The following is a 17,516-nucleotide window of genomic DNA, read 5'->3' as shown; positions in this document are numbered from 1 at the left end:
GGTTTTTCTGACATTAAAGTGCTTTGCAGAAAGTATGTATATATGAAGACACTGCAACAGTAAATAATTTATCTTCATTAGAACATAAGCAAAAATAATCTCAAGAACAAACAACATGAAACAAACAGTTAATGCTATAAAAACAAAGTCTTCTGATTTTTTTACATGCTTTAAAAATAAATTTTAAAACTTACTAGGTCATGTGGGTAAAAGCGAACTGAGGTAGAACTCGATACATGAGAGTCCGTGTCACTATAAGAACAGGGGAAAGACTTCAGATTATAAAACTACATTTGATTTCAACAAGCCACTCTAATTTAGTGTCCAAAATCAATTTTGACTCCTTCCAAATTTCAGCTTAAACTTTTTTCCCCTCCTTCGATAATGTGTTTTAAAACACATCCTTTTTTCAAGCCTTATATGCAACTAAGCAAGGAAACATATTTTGACATTGGGTCTGTATGTTGCAGTAAGTTCTGTAGCTGCAGTAAAGCAGGTAGCTTTTTACCATTACCCTTGCTATAATTTTTCTCAACACATGATTTGACCAGCTCGAGATCCCTTAGTTGTTTAAGGAGGCTTATTGCAATGGAAATAATTCAACTAAAAAGAAAAAAAAAAAGTTCTAAAATCAGTTAGCTAACACCACATAGACTTGAGCGCATATCTCTGGAAGAATGCTGTGTGCTGTAAGTTTGCAGTTCTTGTTAGTTTTATGCCATTTCACCAGTCTCACAACTGCCAAAAATATTACATACTTTAGTACACTGAAGTTCTTAATCTTAAGTTACTCTTGAAAAAATGAATTTTATTCTTAAACCTTTGGTAAGAGGAACAGTTTTTTGCAACTACTTAATTGCAGCACTTTAATTACTGTTCTTAGAGATAAGGACAAAATTCTCTTCGTAAAAATCCATATCTAGCCACTGCTTTCTCCCCAGTTTTCGATGGCTTTTAACTATATATACCCTTCCTGTATATCACACAACCAAGATTTGTATCAAGTTTAAACAAGTTGCCTTCAGTTCTTTATCTTGAGTTAAAAGCTGCCTTTGTTATCAGTTTTATTTTACTGAAATTTAATTATTATCTAGAAAAGCTGAGATCTCAGTATTTGGATGTGCCCGGTTTGCTTCTTTGCATAGCATATGTAGCTTCGTAACAGCCATCACCAAAGCCTCTGCATCTGGAACACGCAAGCAGTAGAGGGGGGCATCGGCAACTTTGTGCAAGGAATACAGAACCTGATGTCAAGTGCAGCTCTACAAGAGGTACTTTCACACTTTCACAAGACAGACTTGCAGACAGTTTTAAAAATGCATTGCTCCATAAATCTGAAAGCTTCCACTAATACGTGGTGGGGCTTAGCAGCATTCAGCACCATGCAATATGTGTTCTGTGTAATGCAGTGGATTTTTGTGGGGACGTTTTGGGTTTTCTTTCTCTGCATCCTGTCCCTTCAAAGGGAGAAAAGGCATCTTTCCAAAAGCAGATGAACTTTCAAGTACATAGCTGGCTAATTCAAATGTAAGTCAGATTTTAGCCTCCAGCATGGGAAGTCTGTTACTCTTGTATTGTTTCATGCCATTTATGAACTTGAGAACAAACCTATCAGGTTTACATTCACTTCATAATTGGAAGTTAATTTGTAACTAATAGTAATTATGATTGATAGCATCCTCCCTTCCCAAAACCCAAGTTAAACTCATTAACACAGACTTCCAGTAAGCCAATCAGAAATGCATTTATCAAGTTTTCAGTGTGGACATATATTACTTAAATTAACATTGGTCTACATTTTCCAAGATTGGCCTAAATAGAAAAGATTCAACCATTTAATATGATCTTCTAATAAAGATCAGAGTTAGGTTTTAAAAGTAAAAATACACAAATATTTTATACAAAAATGTGGGTTTTGTAGTCCATACTAAATGATTTCTTAAAATTAAAATTAAAGTTTTGGTTGCAGTAAGACAAGAATCACCACTGTTGACTGGCCTTCACACACACCAGATGTTGGATGCTCTTCTTGCAGCTGGCTCAAAGTTCACAAGTGACATGTCGCAGCCCCCTGTCTCGTAGAGCGTAGAACTGAACTTACCTATTAAAGAAAAGGTCAAGAACCAGGTCAAAATTCCATAAGATTTCATCCCACTGGCACTAGTTTCTATACATTTAAGTTAATGAGACTGATTTAAACATCTAAATTTGTATCAATGTCAGAATATAAAAACATTAATACATTAATGTTACCAGTAGAGTAAAAATTTAGCTATTCAGTTCTTCCATACCAGTTTACAACATATAAACTACAACACTAAAATCAAATTTTAAGAGTTGATATTTACAAAAATACCATCATTAATGCAACAGAAGTACAACAGAAGTTTTTATTCCTTTAGAGAATAAGCAAGTAAATAACTTGTAATGACCAATTGCTTCAGTGTTTTTTTCCCCTCTCTGTAGAGCAATCAGTGAATTATTCTATCAGCATTTAGGAACCACATTGTTTAGCTATAGCAGAGATTCCTCAAGTGTCTTTTTTTTAAGGTACATGTCTATTTAGAAAGAAATAAAGAAGTAAAGATGACAGAGATGCTTCATTAGTTATACCTCTAGAGAAAGCAAAAAAATGGCTGGCAGAGATTTAGTCTTCAAAGCAGAGAAAAATACTCAGTATAAGAACAGAAGCGTGCAAAACCATTTGGAGTTATTGAAGATCCATTAACTATAAACATATTATTAAAAACTAATTTGGAGTTAATAATATCAAGCCTATGCACAAAATTAAGAGTAGCTATAGGTGAAAACCCAAGCGATATGTTACCTTACTCGTAATATTATGTTCTCACAGTGCCCTTCCCTCCACAAAAGTCTGATTAGAGAGATAAACATTGCAATTTCCCCCCAAAGGCCAGGTTCAATGTATTTCAGCTCAGTATACAGCAAGCAGATTTAAAAGTTGCAATCTTCTCACATGAAATGCCCTGCCAATTTCTGCATCTCCTCTAGCTCAAAACCCATCTTTTAAGCCATGATAGAAAACCTGAGGTGTTTTAAGATCTGCTTATACAAAACAGAAAACCAACTTTGGAGCATCAAAAGCAAAAAAAACTGCACACCCTTCTCAGTCACATGTCCTAGAGCTCACTTTCTCCTCGTGCTGATATAGGATAAGCGCCTTCCCTCTTTCCTCCATCTGCAAGAGCATAGTCCTCTTCCCTCCCCCCTCTTTTCTCTCTTTCTCCTTTCTCTGTCTCCGACTCTGACCTCTCTTCAGTTCCTCAGGAAACTGAGTTCCCTCCAGAGGTATACGAAAATGAGGAGATTAAGAAGAAATAGAACTGGATGGATAAAAATCAGTGAAACTAAGGAAAAAGAAATACTAGTACCATGAAAGTATCTTCATAAAAATTCCTACTCTCACCTGCAGAGTGGAAGGGGGGAAGAAGCACTTAAGACCAACCAGATGCACACCACAGCTGTGCTAACATAAGACCATTCTGCCAAGACAGCTACATGGTTTTGGAGTCATGGGCAGCATGCATCAGAATTCAGCAACAGTCTTCCCTCAATATTTAATTATATCTACTATAGATACTTGTAAGTAAACACAAATGGAAAATTCACTTGTTAATATTTTTAGAATAGTTAAGCTCCTAATGAAGCCCTTTAGTAAAAACTGTTACTACGCTAACAACACGCTTGACTAAAGCAAAGCTTTAAATTTAAACTAGCACACTACTTGGTGAGATTCAGCTGAAGTGATGAAGATTAGCCACAGAGATACATTTCACAAGTGTATTGGTAAAGGAAAACTTCAACAACAAATGCAAAGATATTGAGTAATACACTTCAAGTTCTGGTGTGAACAAAGTAATTTGCAACTTTTTTTTTTTTTTTGGGGGGGGGGGGATAATCCTCCAAGTAACCAGTTCTTAAAAGAAGAAGGTTTGAGATACTTTAAGTTCCCCATGCTTTTGTATAGCTAAATTGAGATCTTGGCAACGAAACTGATTTTTAAATTATGGAAATAATGGTCAGAGAAGTTAGAATGTACTACTTAAAAGAAATATCTTCTCATGCTCTTAGACTCAGAGATAATGCATCAGATAAACATGTCTCTACTAAACTGTGTTACACGATAATGTGAACATCTCTGAGAAGGGTTTATGATTATGGAAGAAAATCATTATAACTTCACATCAGGAAATACCTACAGTTCCCTCATGCCCAACTCATCTTTAAGTCTACTACAAATTCCTGTTTGCATTGCTGATAAGTACTACATGACTGATGAGATCAAACATACCTGGTAAATAGAGACGTATTGCACGATTTCAACAAACAGATGAAACAGTGTTAGATGATCTGCATGAACTACAAAATCAACTCAGGTTTTGCCATACTTGCATGTATCCCAGTACTAAAATAAACTTTCTAATGAGTGAGCTCACTGACAAGAAAAATGTGGCTTTAAAATTCTAACTCAGGCAAGTTCTCAATAACAAAACTTTGTAAGTATAAAATACTAAGTTTGTTTGTTTTTAAATAAAAGGGCTCTCCAGAAAAGCTTGATGTCATCCAAAGCAGCAAAGGTTATTTACAGAACTAGTCAATGCTGGAGATGAAGCTAAAGACAGGGTGTAATTGGAGGTTCTATGAATGTCCTCCCAAAGCACAATCAATTTTTTTTTAAATCTGTGCAAGGTTATTGACAGTTTTCTCACAGAACTCTCATGAAAGATTCCAATGCTCACAAGACTCAATATTTAGGAATCTACTTAAGACACTTTTACAATTATCCTGGAAATCTTCTTTCCTTCTCATTCCTAGTTTTCCCATAGCATTCTCTTTGAAATATTTAATAGCATTACATTGCATATGTTTGAGCAAGAATTTTTGTCTGTTTGTTTAAAGCTTTATGGTTTTATCAGGTTGTAAACAAAAGGCAAACTCAAAGTTTATATTTCAAAGAAATAGTCAGTAATACACTTGGCCACTAAAGAGAAACACTTGCTACTTCTCACAAAGGGAGAGGTGCAAATTTTTAGCAAGTTAAAGTCACTCAAATAATATTCCATTTACACTAGTCATAAAAATGACAAAACTAAGTCACTGATACTCAGGCACGCAAATCCAGATTACAACCTCATCCTGACATGACAAGAGGAAAAGGTGAATGCATGCACTTGTTTCAAAGAAGCAAAAACCTCATCACTTAGTCAAAAGACAGTGTTATGGTTCACATACTACATGAACTGTGTATTTGCAGTTTTGGGAATCAAAGAAAGCAACATACTGCTGAGCTTACACAGATAAAAGCTGGAAGAGACTTAAGTGAGTTAGCATCCAACTAGAATGGAGTTTGATGTCTTCTTCAGTCAAGTTATTTCCAGCACATTTTCCAGTTTTCTGTTCAACAAAATCTTACTTTGTTTCAAACCTCTCATAGACTAGTTCTGTATGTTGCTAACAGCTGAAGTCTACAGCAACATTAGAATTCATTCATCTACTACTTATTCCAGTATTTCTTTAAAATCTAGTCAGAACAACCTGTGAGGCCACTGGAATTTGAAGACTCTCTACTGTGCAAGGAAATATTTTCAGAGGTCAAAGAATTATCTTTAGCAGTTTTAGTACTGAAACTCACAGTTTCACACTTCAAAGTTTTTTTTTTTTTTTTTTAAATTCTCTGAATAACAGCTTACCTATTATGAAGAATCCCACAAACTACAAGAGATTTTCAATGGAGACAGTTGGAAGTGAGTATTTATCTTCTACTTGTACATTTGAAAATATTCCCCTATCCACCCTAAATAAAGTTACTAAATTTTAAAAAGTTACTCATGAACTGATGCTGAATTGTTTTAAACAGATGCATAGATTAATTATTTGATAAATATTTAGAGGCAGTATGGGAAAATTTGATTTTCAACAGGAAAAGTCCAACCACCTTCACAAATAGAAATACAGAAATCAGAGATTATCGCTTGTACGAAACAACCAGATACGGCACAGGAATTCTATTACAGAGCTTCAAATAACTAGATCTCTAACCACAGTAATGTTCTTCCACTTATACAGTCCAATATATATATAAAAAAAAGCTAGGTGAGGATAACAGGTTGTTATTCCATCCCAGTTTCAGGAACTGGGAATCTATTCTAATAACTCAGTACTTGGATTCTAAATTGCTTCACAAATTGTAATACCCATGGCCTTTGCCACAGGGATTCAAAAATTCTACTCATCATCTATATGCCCCAAGAATTAGATACTAGTGAGAATAAAAGGCTATCGGTGCTGCCAGGCTATGTTTTGAAGACAGTAATTCAATTAAGTCACAGCCTGTTGCCCTCCTGCCCCTTCTCTGGATCCATATCATCTTAATCCTACCTGTAATGGCATCCGATCTGCTGCTTTCCCTTCCTGTCCTGTGTTTCTCCCATCGTTTTCTTCATTTATTGTTTCACATGAAGCTTCCTTTTCCACCCTCTCACATTCTTCCTCCCTCACAAAGAGCGTAACTTATAAAGTTCTTTCTACTTCAGACCTGGAAGGCTAAAGATAGTGACTCAAAGCAGCTCTTCTCCCACTGGCAGGGCCATACCCAGCAAGTGGAACGCACCGTCATTACCAGACTACTGCTCTTGCTGGGAAGCTTCTTTACTACTTTTACATTTAAACCAGGAAGTGTTAATAGCTCAGGATCACCTAACTTACCACTTCTACTCTGGGGCTGCTTAAAATTTGGCCATACTCTCCATTAATCCACTCTTTTACCTTCCTGACTGGATTGAACATAGACTAGGTATAATCCAGTAAGGTTTACCCTTCATAAAATGAGTCGCAAATGCCAAATTAACCTTCACAAACCTTCAAAGCAAACAATTCTGCATGTTTTCTTAAGAGGCACAGCTTGATATCAACATATCCGTAGAAAGCAGAAAGAACACAGAAGCAGATACTACACTCGTACACTGAAAAGTAGCCCTAATATTTTTCATGTATGTTAACACATGCTCTATTTATCTTCCAGAGGAGCTGGAAAAAATGCTAATAGGATCTCAGTAAGCAGAAGGGAGAGAGAAAAAAAAAAAAGCAAAAAGCTCAAAGCCTGTATCGCTTTAGCAGTAGCATAAAAATTAAAACAAAAAAGGGTAATCTTTCACTAACATAATTTGGAAAAACAAATGCAGCAGTAGTGTTACTTCAGCCCTGATCATCTTTCCTTATGACCAGAGCATCTCTATCCTCAGACACTCCCCCTTGCCAGGCCTGATGAACGGACTGTGTGTGTGAGAGCTTATTCCACTTATCCACCTGTATTAGCGGGTCTAACAAAAGAGGATATCTGCCACACAAAACATCTCTTGGAAAACACGTTTGTTCACACCACTGAATTTTGGGTAGACTGCCATACCAACTAGAAAATTTAATTTTCAAAAAAAAAAAAAAAGAAAAAAGGAGGAGGGAAGGGGGCAATCTTGCCTACACAAACTGTTTCCACTAAGGAAATGTTTCCAAGCAGATGTTTCAGGCTCCTAAAGAGCTTTACATCAAAAATAAATGTCTATTATTTATCTGATTTTTAACCAAGCAGATGTCAGGAGCTTTGTGCCTCCCACTAGCAATGTGCCACCCCACACTGCTGTAAGCACAGTAAACACAGTTTCAGAAGAATTTAATTGTAAAAAGTTCTAAGACTCCATTGCACTGCATTACTAGTGACTGTCCAGACAGCCTGAAAAAAAAAAAAAGTTAATTTCTTAAAGAATCTACTTTAATTTTGAGAAAGTCACAGTATCATATATTCAGATTGTTAAAGACTGATTGTGTATTATATTTGAATTGTATAAAGCTTGATTATTTTGGGTAAGATGAAGCATATTTTTCAGAAATATGAATGATGGCTTTAACCTTGGACCGATATGACAAACATCCTTGAATTTCATGAGTTATATTACAACAATGCATTAAAATAAGAAATACAAGGTTCCAAATTAAATAGATAAAAATCCCCTGGTATGCTTAAAAAACACTGTACACTTTCACAGTTAGATAGAAAAAAAAAAAATCAAGGTTTAGGATTATATATCTAGGGACTTCCAGAACCACAGAATCTAAAGCAAAACAGTAAAGTTGACTATTTTTCACATCCGTAATTAATTTTATAAAACATATCAAAGAAAGTCTGGACTGTTTTCAATTCTCCTTATATTGCAACTAGAGGGTACAGTTTGGTTAACAAATTACGATTATTTTCATATTTTATGGTATACCACAGCCTGGCAATTCTTGAAATTTTCCTCACTGACAGAGCAAGATTACATTCATTTAATCTTTAGTAGTAAACTACAGTAAGGTGTGTTAGAAGTGTTTTATCAGTGTTCTGAGCTAACCTGTAGTTTTATATTTTATATAACTCAAATTATAAAACTGACAGCTGCTCAAAATACTATGCCACTAATAAGCATCAGTTCTAGAGACAGCCATGTTAATATTTTAAATAGGAATTCTACATTAATGCCAAAAGTCATAAGCAATTCAGGTCACGTATGGATTACTGCAAACACCCCTGCCAGGAATTTTTCCATATCTATCCCTGCTTTATCGGGTCACATGAAGCGGTCACTTATTCCAACCATCTTAACTTCCCCCTCCACAGTGATTTTATTGACCACAGAGAAAAAGATGAGCTAATAAATAGTTAAGATATTCAACATAAAATGGAAGTACTATACAGAAAAAAAAAAAAAAAAAAGAACTACCATGGGTGCTAAATGAACTGAAGATACACAAACAAATTGTGATTTTCTTCTTATTTCAAGTTGCTAAATGAATTTGGATATGGAAATTATCCTCCTTCACATAGGAATTTCTTCCTTAAAAAAAAAAAAAGAAAAAAAGAAAAAGAAAAAGAAAACAGTAGCTGAGCAAGACTCAAATGGGGGGAGAGTAAGATTAAGAAGTCTCCAAGGAGCTAAATGTTCACCTGCAAAGAACCAGAAGCTCCCCAAAGCAGATACCAACCTCTGCCCAACTATCTGTGACAACGCAGACTGAGGCAGGAACTTACGCGTTACAGGTGTTGTACTGTTCATGAAAGATTGTACAGCTTCATTATTTGTATTTACAAATCTTTAAGGTTCCCTCCCGTGCATTCGTTAGAGAAAGCGCATGGAAAAGCACCTGCGAAAGGCAGGGAATTAAGGAGCAACACGGCCTTTTCAAGGATCCCGCCTCCGAGATTCAGAAAGGCAGCCAGGTTTAGCTGACTTGCAGCGCATCATTACCCATACACCTGCCGTATTAAAACGTCCATGTCACCAAGGTTACATAAGGCCTGCATACCAAGTTCATCGTGCAAACTGCTACCGCCTACAGCAGATGCAGTGGCATGTGAGGCTTCTAAGTGGACACTGCCGTTTCTCACCAGCAAGGAGGCGCTAGCGCTGAGCCCAGCGGCCTGGCAGGGGGGGCGGGACTGCACTGGGGCCTGGGAGGAGGGCTGCTGGCCTTGCTGACCATCTTGAAGGCTACGAAAAAACACGGATTGGGGAGACATTACCGGGAAGGAAAGAACAACAGCTAGAAGTGAAGCAACACACACAAAACCACAACTTTCTTCTAAAGAGATCAAAGTTAAGAGTAAGTATAGGATTAAGCAGCCATTCGTTCAGCTTACAATAACTCATGAGTTCTGTACAACCAAATACTTAGTTTACCCAGTTACAACAGCAGCTTTAGAGATACAGATCACGTACTACTTTTTAAGATTATTTTTAAGATTGTGTTTTAACTTCTGCAAGCCTCCTTCAAGCCTTTTCTGTAAGTGTTAATTTGCAGGCACAAAAGCAAGCTGCCGTGGGTTATTGCAACTGCAAAACGAGATGCCGCCTGCACACAACAGCGGCCGTTCCAGCGGTCTCACAGGGTCTTTTCCGCTCGCCGCCGTACGGCTTGCTCAGCTGTTTAGTAGGCTGGGGGCTGTTTAATCAGACTAACAGAACCACCATCCTTCTTTCTTGCTATCAACCTGCACTCTAATTACAAAGTCATACAAAAGTCTTTGAGCTTAAATACCAGCCACACGTCGTCACACACCTAGTAGGTAACTGTAGTTCAGGCAGCAGATCCAGAATTCTTTTCTGAATGTATTTTAAACAAGTTATTAATTGAAAATATTAGATTAAGTTATTCATTAGCTCAGCTTATTTTAAACTTTTATTTTGGTAGCATTGCAAAAAGTTAGTATCTCAGTGTTCAATATTCCTACCACAAAGAAATTCTTCTATACAGAAACATACATCTGCACCAAAAAAACAGGGTTTAAAATTCAATTTAGGCTACAGAGAAGTCTACAGATTTGCAGATGTATGAGTAGACAATGCTTGAAAATGCTTGTTTTCCTCTTCACCTCCTTTCCACTCCAAAACTAATTTGCTATGCTATTTAACAAAGTTGCTAGTGCCTTTTTTTTAAAAAATAGCTTGTTTAGTATTAACGTGGCAGAGTCCCCGAATAAGTGACATTTACACTTGAAAAATCACATCTACCTAGTGAAATCAGTAATTCTATTAACATTCATTTTGTACATTTAAAGAAATCACGTCACACATTATTCAAGGGATACTCAATCAAATTGAAAAATGATCTTGTTACAAAAGATTAAAGGCTTTCTATTTTGTGATTTTATTATGAAAAAATCTTAGAACACTCCCTTTGTGTTCTGCGATAAAGAACAAACTGTATCACCTACTGTTTTTAATATTTCACTGAATACAGCTTGATGCTGTTCTACAGCAGGCAAATGAGGAAACTAGACAAACAAGATTTAGTAAGAGTTGGGCGAAAGGGTTATCTGGCATATTACTTGCTTAGAATAGGTTTTAAAACATTTAATTTTCAGGTTTTGTTAGAATACCACTGGGGAGGGGAAAACATGAAAATATGTACAAGAATAGGTGTTAGGAAAAGCTCATGCAAGATGAAGCAGACATGCATACAGCTGATAACAAAATCGCAAGCCATCATTACCATATTCTAGTGTATCTGAATTTGAATCTTAATTCAGTATTTTGCTGCTGTAGACAAAGCTCAGTGAGCTGCATGGCAACACAAGCCCTAAGGAAGCTCGCAGATGCACCAACCTTCCTCATCTCCCTTAAGTATTATCAGTAACAGAACAACACTAAGCAACACAGCTTTCCCTTAAAGAATAGCTAAATACCACAAGGTAAATACAAGCCGTCTTTTCAGCAGTTACCCTTATCCGTCACAATAAGGACAACTTTCCCCCTAAAAAATGGCAGAACACTGCTATTAGTAGCTTGCGTGGATATACGAGTTATTCTCTACCTAGTTAAAAAATAATTCTAAAAGTAAAAATCAAATCAGTCCACTCAGTTCTCATACCAGACACACATGCGCACATCATTAAGCACAAGGGATGCTAAAGCATATTTGCCTGAAGTGCCCAAAACACTGTTGACACTTAAAATGAAAGCAGTGTTTGTTTGTTTTTAAATAAAAGTACACTTGTGTCTAGTTTAGTGTCAAACCAGCAGGATTTACCAGACCATATTTTAATTTAAAGCATCTTTCATTGCCAAACAAATAAATATACAATACCATCATCTCTTTTACTAAAGATTTCATAGAAGAGAAGTATTTGTAATGGTAGTTTAAAAAATTCAGGTGAAACTCAACAGGCCCTAAGGGGCTATCCCAATTAGATCCAATTTCATGCCAGAGTTAAGAAATTAGGAGATTAAGTTTGTGGTAAGAATAAGAAAGAATATCAGGTTTAATAAAGATTAGTAAATCTAACAGTGTTTTAAGTTTAACATCTGAGGTCATACAGATTAGCAATATTAAAAGTAAAACTGAGGCAGGTCATACCAGCATATACCAGAAATGTCTGTGTACTTACAGTTATAGTCATCTAATACAATCCTTTAAAAATAGCTAAAATTTCCTGTACTACTTCATATTTCTTCCTTATGCACTAAATTCATACCTTACTGATACCAAGGGGTTTCTTCTTCTAGTAAGAAATAAAAAACCCAATAAAATCAAATTACCCATATAATGGCACTTTTTTTTCCCCAGAGTACTCATCTATAAATCTGAACAAAAACTTCCCAGATTTTTAAACACATTTCACTCTGCAATTCAAATGGAATTTGTCAAATGTGAAAGAATTTTTGCATTTGGCTGGGAACTTGACATAGACTAAGGCAATTAAACTCCACACCAAAGGACACACATTCAGCATCACAATACTGAATCAAACAGCGCTTTGAGCAAAATAACCTCTGTCAGTAGGCAATTCTGCACACATAATGTAAATACCTATGATATTATACTTCTCTTCCAGATAGCTGCTCATGAAGTAGTAAGCTTTGTTATTATTTAGAAAGGAACAAATTCAGATAATGGGAAGACACACAAAGATGACATCTGGCCAGAATATTTGCTTCCTTTTTTCATCCTCAGGTATCTTGTCTGAATTCATAGTTACTACTGTCAAATTTAGTTTTCTCATGCTCTCACAATGAACTCCAAATTAGACCTGAGAAACATTAATGACTGCACTAACATGCGAGAAGGGACAGGGGGTAATCTTTGTTTTAAACTGTGTCCTTCATTTGCATCACCTTCTACCTGTCTAGGAAAAACAAAACTCATTTTTACTCTGATTAGTTCATACCACCTCTTATATACAGAGACAAAACTGCACTACCATCCTAAAAGAGAGCATGAGCAAAACAAAAGTGATACAAGAGAATGCAAAAGTTATTGCAACATCCCTGACTGTGACGTTATTCGTTAACTGTAAGTGTTTAAGTGAGATCAGAAGTTTAAGAGAGACATATCTGAAATGAATTAGTTACTACCACATACTGCACTAACCAATAAAAACACATCTTCCTAATTTCAGTCCGTTATGTGGCCAAAGTCAATCCTTGATCTGTTAGATCTTAGGTACTGTTCTTGCAATCCTCCTGTCCAAGGACAACGTAGAAATTCAGTCCCCAATTATTTTGGTGGTGCCAAAAAAACAAAACTCCTCCCCATCCTCTGTTTTCATATTTTGAAGTACTCTGTTTTGTTACAGCACAATTTCTAAATTTGCTCAAATTTCTATAGCTTTTTCCAGTTTAAAAACAAGGCACAAGTATTACTGAAAAGCAAAGCCAGAATGCTCCTGTTGTTAGACTGTTAGCTTAGCAAATTGAGAATGATGGTTAAGAATGCAATGTATATTCTTATTTCTGCATGTTTGAAGAGTTACTTGGACATGGATGTGGGAGTGCTCCTTTGACTAAGGGCAATATTCTGCTTGTCACATTCTTTAACACTGTAGGCAATCATGGAATTGATTTTTTTTAATATATATTTATTTACTTTACTGTGGTTGCTGTTTCTGCTGCTCAGGCTGACAAACTGAACACAGAACACTGCTATCTGTAACGTATCAGTAGGTTCACCACTGCTACCAAGTGAGCCAGTGAAGCTCAGGGAGCCTGGGATACATGAGTATAGTATATACCGCTGAGGCATGCAGAGTGCTACACGATTAGATTTAATATTGAGCAATATTTGGGGTTTTAGAATAAGAACATCATTAGTTTGTTATTTCTTTTCTGTTAAAAAAAAGTTGCAGGCTATTTATACACTGCTTAACTTGTATTTTAGATGGAGCTTTCCAGGTATGATATAGCTCATTGTAGTAGTCTGCCATTTTGTTATAGTGCTCATCTCTCACCATCTACAGAATTTGAGAAGCGATTATGTTACCAGTCCCTAATGCTTACTTTCCTAGTGGGAAGAGAACAACAAAATGAGGAGTAACAAACAACGGCATCTTCTTGGGACCTTCTCTTGCTTGAAAGTAAGAGCTTCTGAAGTATTTGTTAAAACTGAGAAAACAGTTTAGGTTTGTTAGCATTAGTTCATTTTGTTATCAATCTGGAACCAACTGTAACATGTTAAAGATTGGCTACCCTGTTCATTTTCAAAAGTGCCACATATACATGCACAATTCAACAAGCCCACAGTGACATGCAGTGACAGCTCAAGGAAATTATGGTGGGAAGGGAAGAAAAAAGTGCTTTTCTGGCAACACTGGTGGGTGTGGGGAGTAGTGGTCCGCTGCATGCATGCTAGATATGGTGGAACATTTAGATACCCTACCTGAGGGGTGATCCGATGAGCAATGTAGGAGGGGTAGGGTTACTCCCTGCATTGTGCCGGCGTCGTACTGCCTGACGCCTAAATGTGCTGCGTTCACGGCGAAATGTGACAGTCTCCTCGCTGGCTTGTGCTGCTGCATCAAGACAGACTTTAGGTCAAATAAGAACCCAGCCTAGATATGTAACACAGTAACTTAAGACTCCTCTCTTCCCCCTGGCCCTCCCCAAGTTAATGAATTTGGCTTGCAACAAGGAAGTAGCTTATGCACCAACTATTCAAGTAACCTGCCTCAGGCAGGATTATAAAGAATAATTATTAGCAGAGACAAATTTTTGCTTTGAAAATACAGCCTTTGTTTTTCTCAGATCCAAAAGGCTAAGTTGCCAGAAAAAAAACTTAGATACCCCAAAACTCTTCCTTTTACAGTGGAGGGATCAGTCTGTCTCTCCCTACCCATTTCTCTCATTTAACAGAGAAAAGGAGGACTCAGAGGACAACCTAGTAAGGTTTGCCACTCCTCACCATAAAAATGTGCTCTCAATTTTACAATTCTGCCAAAGTGAAATGGTTGAAGTATCACATCACATCCCCCCAGGAGGCAAATTTGTCAAAAAAAGCGCTGGTGCTTAATAGGGTGCTCGTTTTTATACTAGCAACACTAAGATTTGGAGCAGGGGATTAAGATTAAGCAAGAGAATAGCTTCTGTTTAAGGCTCATCTCTTATTATTTCAAATCCCCCTTCCCCCTCCCTCTCCATTTGTAGGGTGACACTAAAAAAAACAAAACAAAAAACCACCATACAGAACAGCTTGCATATACTCAGAGAAGTCATCTTAAGACCTTTTACAGTTACATTCCCCCATGCTCCCAGCCTGAGTCTAAACAGGACCTTCTCTGCAACTTCAGCTCTAGACTACTTCATGGTGTGCCTATGCCCCAAAGAATCTTCTGCTGAGCCAAGGAAGCTACTATCCAGTTTCAAAGCAGAGCACTAGAGAGCTCAAATGGACGGGTAACAAAGAGAAGGAAAACAGGTGGGCAAGCGGTGAAGGAGGGTGGAAGAGTTTCACACAAAACCAGTGCAAGAATAAGAACATCTTAAAGCTGGGAGGTAGGGTGGAAGTCATAGCATAGTAGGCGAGAACCCTCTTACTAGTGTGAGAAAACTAAGGGTTGTGCCAAGCCAAAATGAAAAGAGAAAACACTGAGGGAACAAAACTTTATGGAGAGGCAAAAGGATCACAGTCAGAATAGCCCACATTGACTTAAGCATGTTTCCCAAGTTACTAAATTCCTGTCAGTTAAACTCGCAAAAACTGCTAGCAAACAACATCACCTGGCTCTAACAGTGGTCTATAGGGAATGACAACCTACCGCTGCTAGGCTTGGCTCCTACAGCCCAAACAATAAAGCTAGTGTCTAATTCTACTATAGCTTATCAAGTGAATATTGTATAATGAAACTTCAGTCTGTCAATTCTCCTTAAAACCTAGGAAGCTACATGAAAAGAGTACATTAAGACCAACATAAAGGTTAAAAGCATTTCATTACCAAAATGTCAGTTTATAATAGACATTCTTAATTAAATTCTTCTGTATATTTTCCTTGAAAACTATGGGATTGCCCACTTTCTCCCATGTCCCTCCACAACTGTTCCCTCGTTCTGCACATGAACAGATAACTGCTTTTCAGTATACTTCAGCAAGAACAGAATTTATTACCCTTGTGCTTCAATACATAGCTTTAAGCTTTATTTTAATACACAACTTATTCAAGTCATCCTCTAAAGCAAGAATTTTTAATCTCTTAAATGATTTTTCTATACCTATTATATTTGAAGTATTGAGAAAGTGAAGCACATTAAACAAGGTAGCTTGAATCCTGACTTCTGGTGGATCAAGTTAATGTACAAGAGGTTAAAGTCACACACTAACTTTAGATGCCAATTTTCAATGCTTAATTTCTCCAGTGTATATATCAGCACAAAAATTTATAATACATCTTCTATTGATTTCAGATGCTGTCAGACTTCCATGCACAGTCAGGCCACCGCTAAGCATCACAAAATAGAGAACAGAGCGACTGAGCTTAACCAAAACAAACATCTTAATTACCATTTTATAGCAACTATTTAGCAAGGCAGCATTCAAATTCAAGTCTTCAAGGTAACATCCCTAACAGGGAAAACATCTATTTTTCTTTTGATATCCCCTTTATTCATTAAAGATGTCACCTGTTGCAAAAAGTGAAGCCCAGATTCTAAAAATAGTAGAGTTCCTTTCTAAACAACTCAGATACATGACTAAAGTAAAGTCCATCTCAAGCACTGCCTGAGGCATGCTCTGCAGGGAAAGTGAGATTCGAACATGTTTGAAGGTTCCCTCCCCCCCCCCCCCAGGAAAAGAAAAATATTTTAAATCAAAATTCATACACACTTTGGGACTGAATTCAGGATACCTAGAGAAACAGCTCTGGCATTTTGTAGTTTTTATTATTCAACTTTAATAAAAAGTTTTTTTTTACTATAGTTTTCCACATAATCTGCAGGACATGTGTGTTGGGAGTGGCCTTTAATTTTTTTGTTCAATATACATCATCTACATGCTTTCCTCCTGAATGCAGATGGTGATACTCAGAACCACTAAGTCTGTCAGCTCTTCTGAAAAGACTGCAAAACTTTTCAGCCCCAACAGTTCCAAGTCTGCAAACATTATGCAACCCCTCAAAAAGCTGAAACCATAGAATCAGTAAGGTTGGAAGGGACCTCTGCAGATCATCTAATCCAACCTCCCCACTCAGCAGGGTCACCTAGGGCCATGATTGAGAAAAATCAAAAAAATTAAAAAAGTCAGTTGAGCAAAAAATATTATGGTTTGTTTGAAAAACCACATATATGTAAGTGTAGAAAGCCATCAAATTGAGGGTTTAAAGGAAAAAATAATCCAAACCACCTACTCATCCATTCTAAAGAACATAGATTTTAGAAAGTTATGCCAGCATGGAAATCCAAGCAATTTTACAGGTATTATTTGTGTTTCCACATGTCTTTAATGAGAAAAATTTAACAGTAACTCCTCAGCAGTACACCTACTCTTCAGTTCACCAGCAGAATACAAGGCAGAGATCCTATAACAACCTTTATCAGGCTCTAAAAGCAATTTAACCATGAGGGAAACAGCTTTTGTATACGTAATTTTCTTTTAATATTTAAAAGATAAAGCTTAGTATTTAAAAAAAATAAAGTTAAAAGTATCTCAGTAGGATAGTTTTATTTTGATTTTTAATTAAATCTCCAGACATGGTATCTTTC

At 36.6% G+C, this 17,516-nt stretch overlaps 1 protein-coding gene across 6 annotated transcripts in view; it reads right to left on the bottom strand.

Moving 5' to 3' along the window:
- The window catches only part of PCNX1 (pecanex 1), a 93,325-nt gene that overhangs the window by 45,751 nt on the left and 30,058 nt on the right, over positions 1 to 17,516 (bottom strand). For 3 of the 6 annotated variants that reach the window (XM_062578087.1, XM_062578092.1, XM_062578093.1), the window contains 4 exons: positions 14,206 to 14,338; positions 9,358 to 9,542; positions 2,011 to 2,101; positions 195 to 252 (listed from right to left, as the gene is read on the bottom strand). In XM_062578087.1, the coding sequence (XP_062434071.1) occupies positions 195 to 252; positions 2,011 to 2,101; positions 9,358 to 9,542; positions 14,206 to 14,338 (467 nt within the window). The remainder of the gene's footprint in view (positions 1 to 194; positions 253 to 2,010; positions 2,102 to 9,357; positions 9,543 to 14,205; positions 14,339 to 17,516) is intronic. The other 3 variants (XM_062578089.1, XM_062578090.1, XM_062578091.1) reach the window with 3 other exon arrangements.

Source organism: Rhea pennata, chromosome 5, assembly GCF_028389875.1.
Source record: "Rhea pennata isolate bPtePen1 chromosome 5, bPtePen1.pri, whole genome shotgun sequence".
Classification (NCBI taxonomy): Eukaryota; Metazoa; Chordata; class Aves; order Rheiformes; family Rheidae; genus Rhea; species Rhea pennata.
This window is presented reverse-complemented; position numbering and strand designations above follow the sequence as displayed.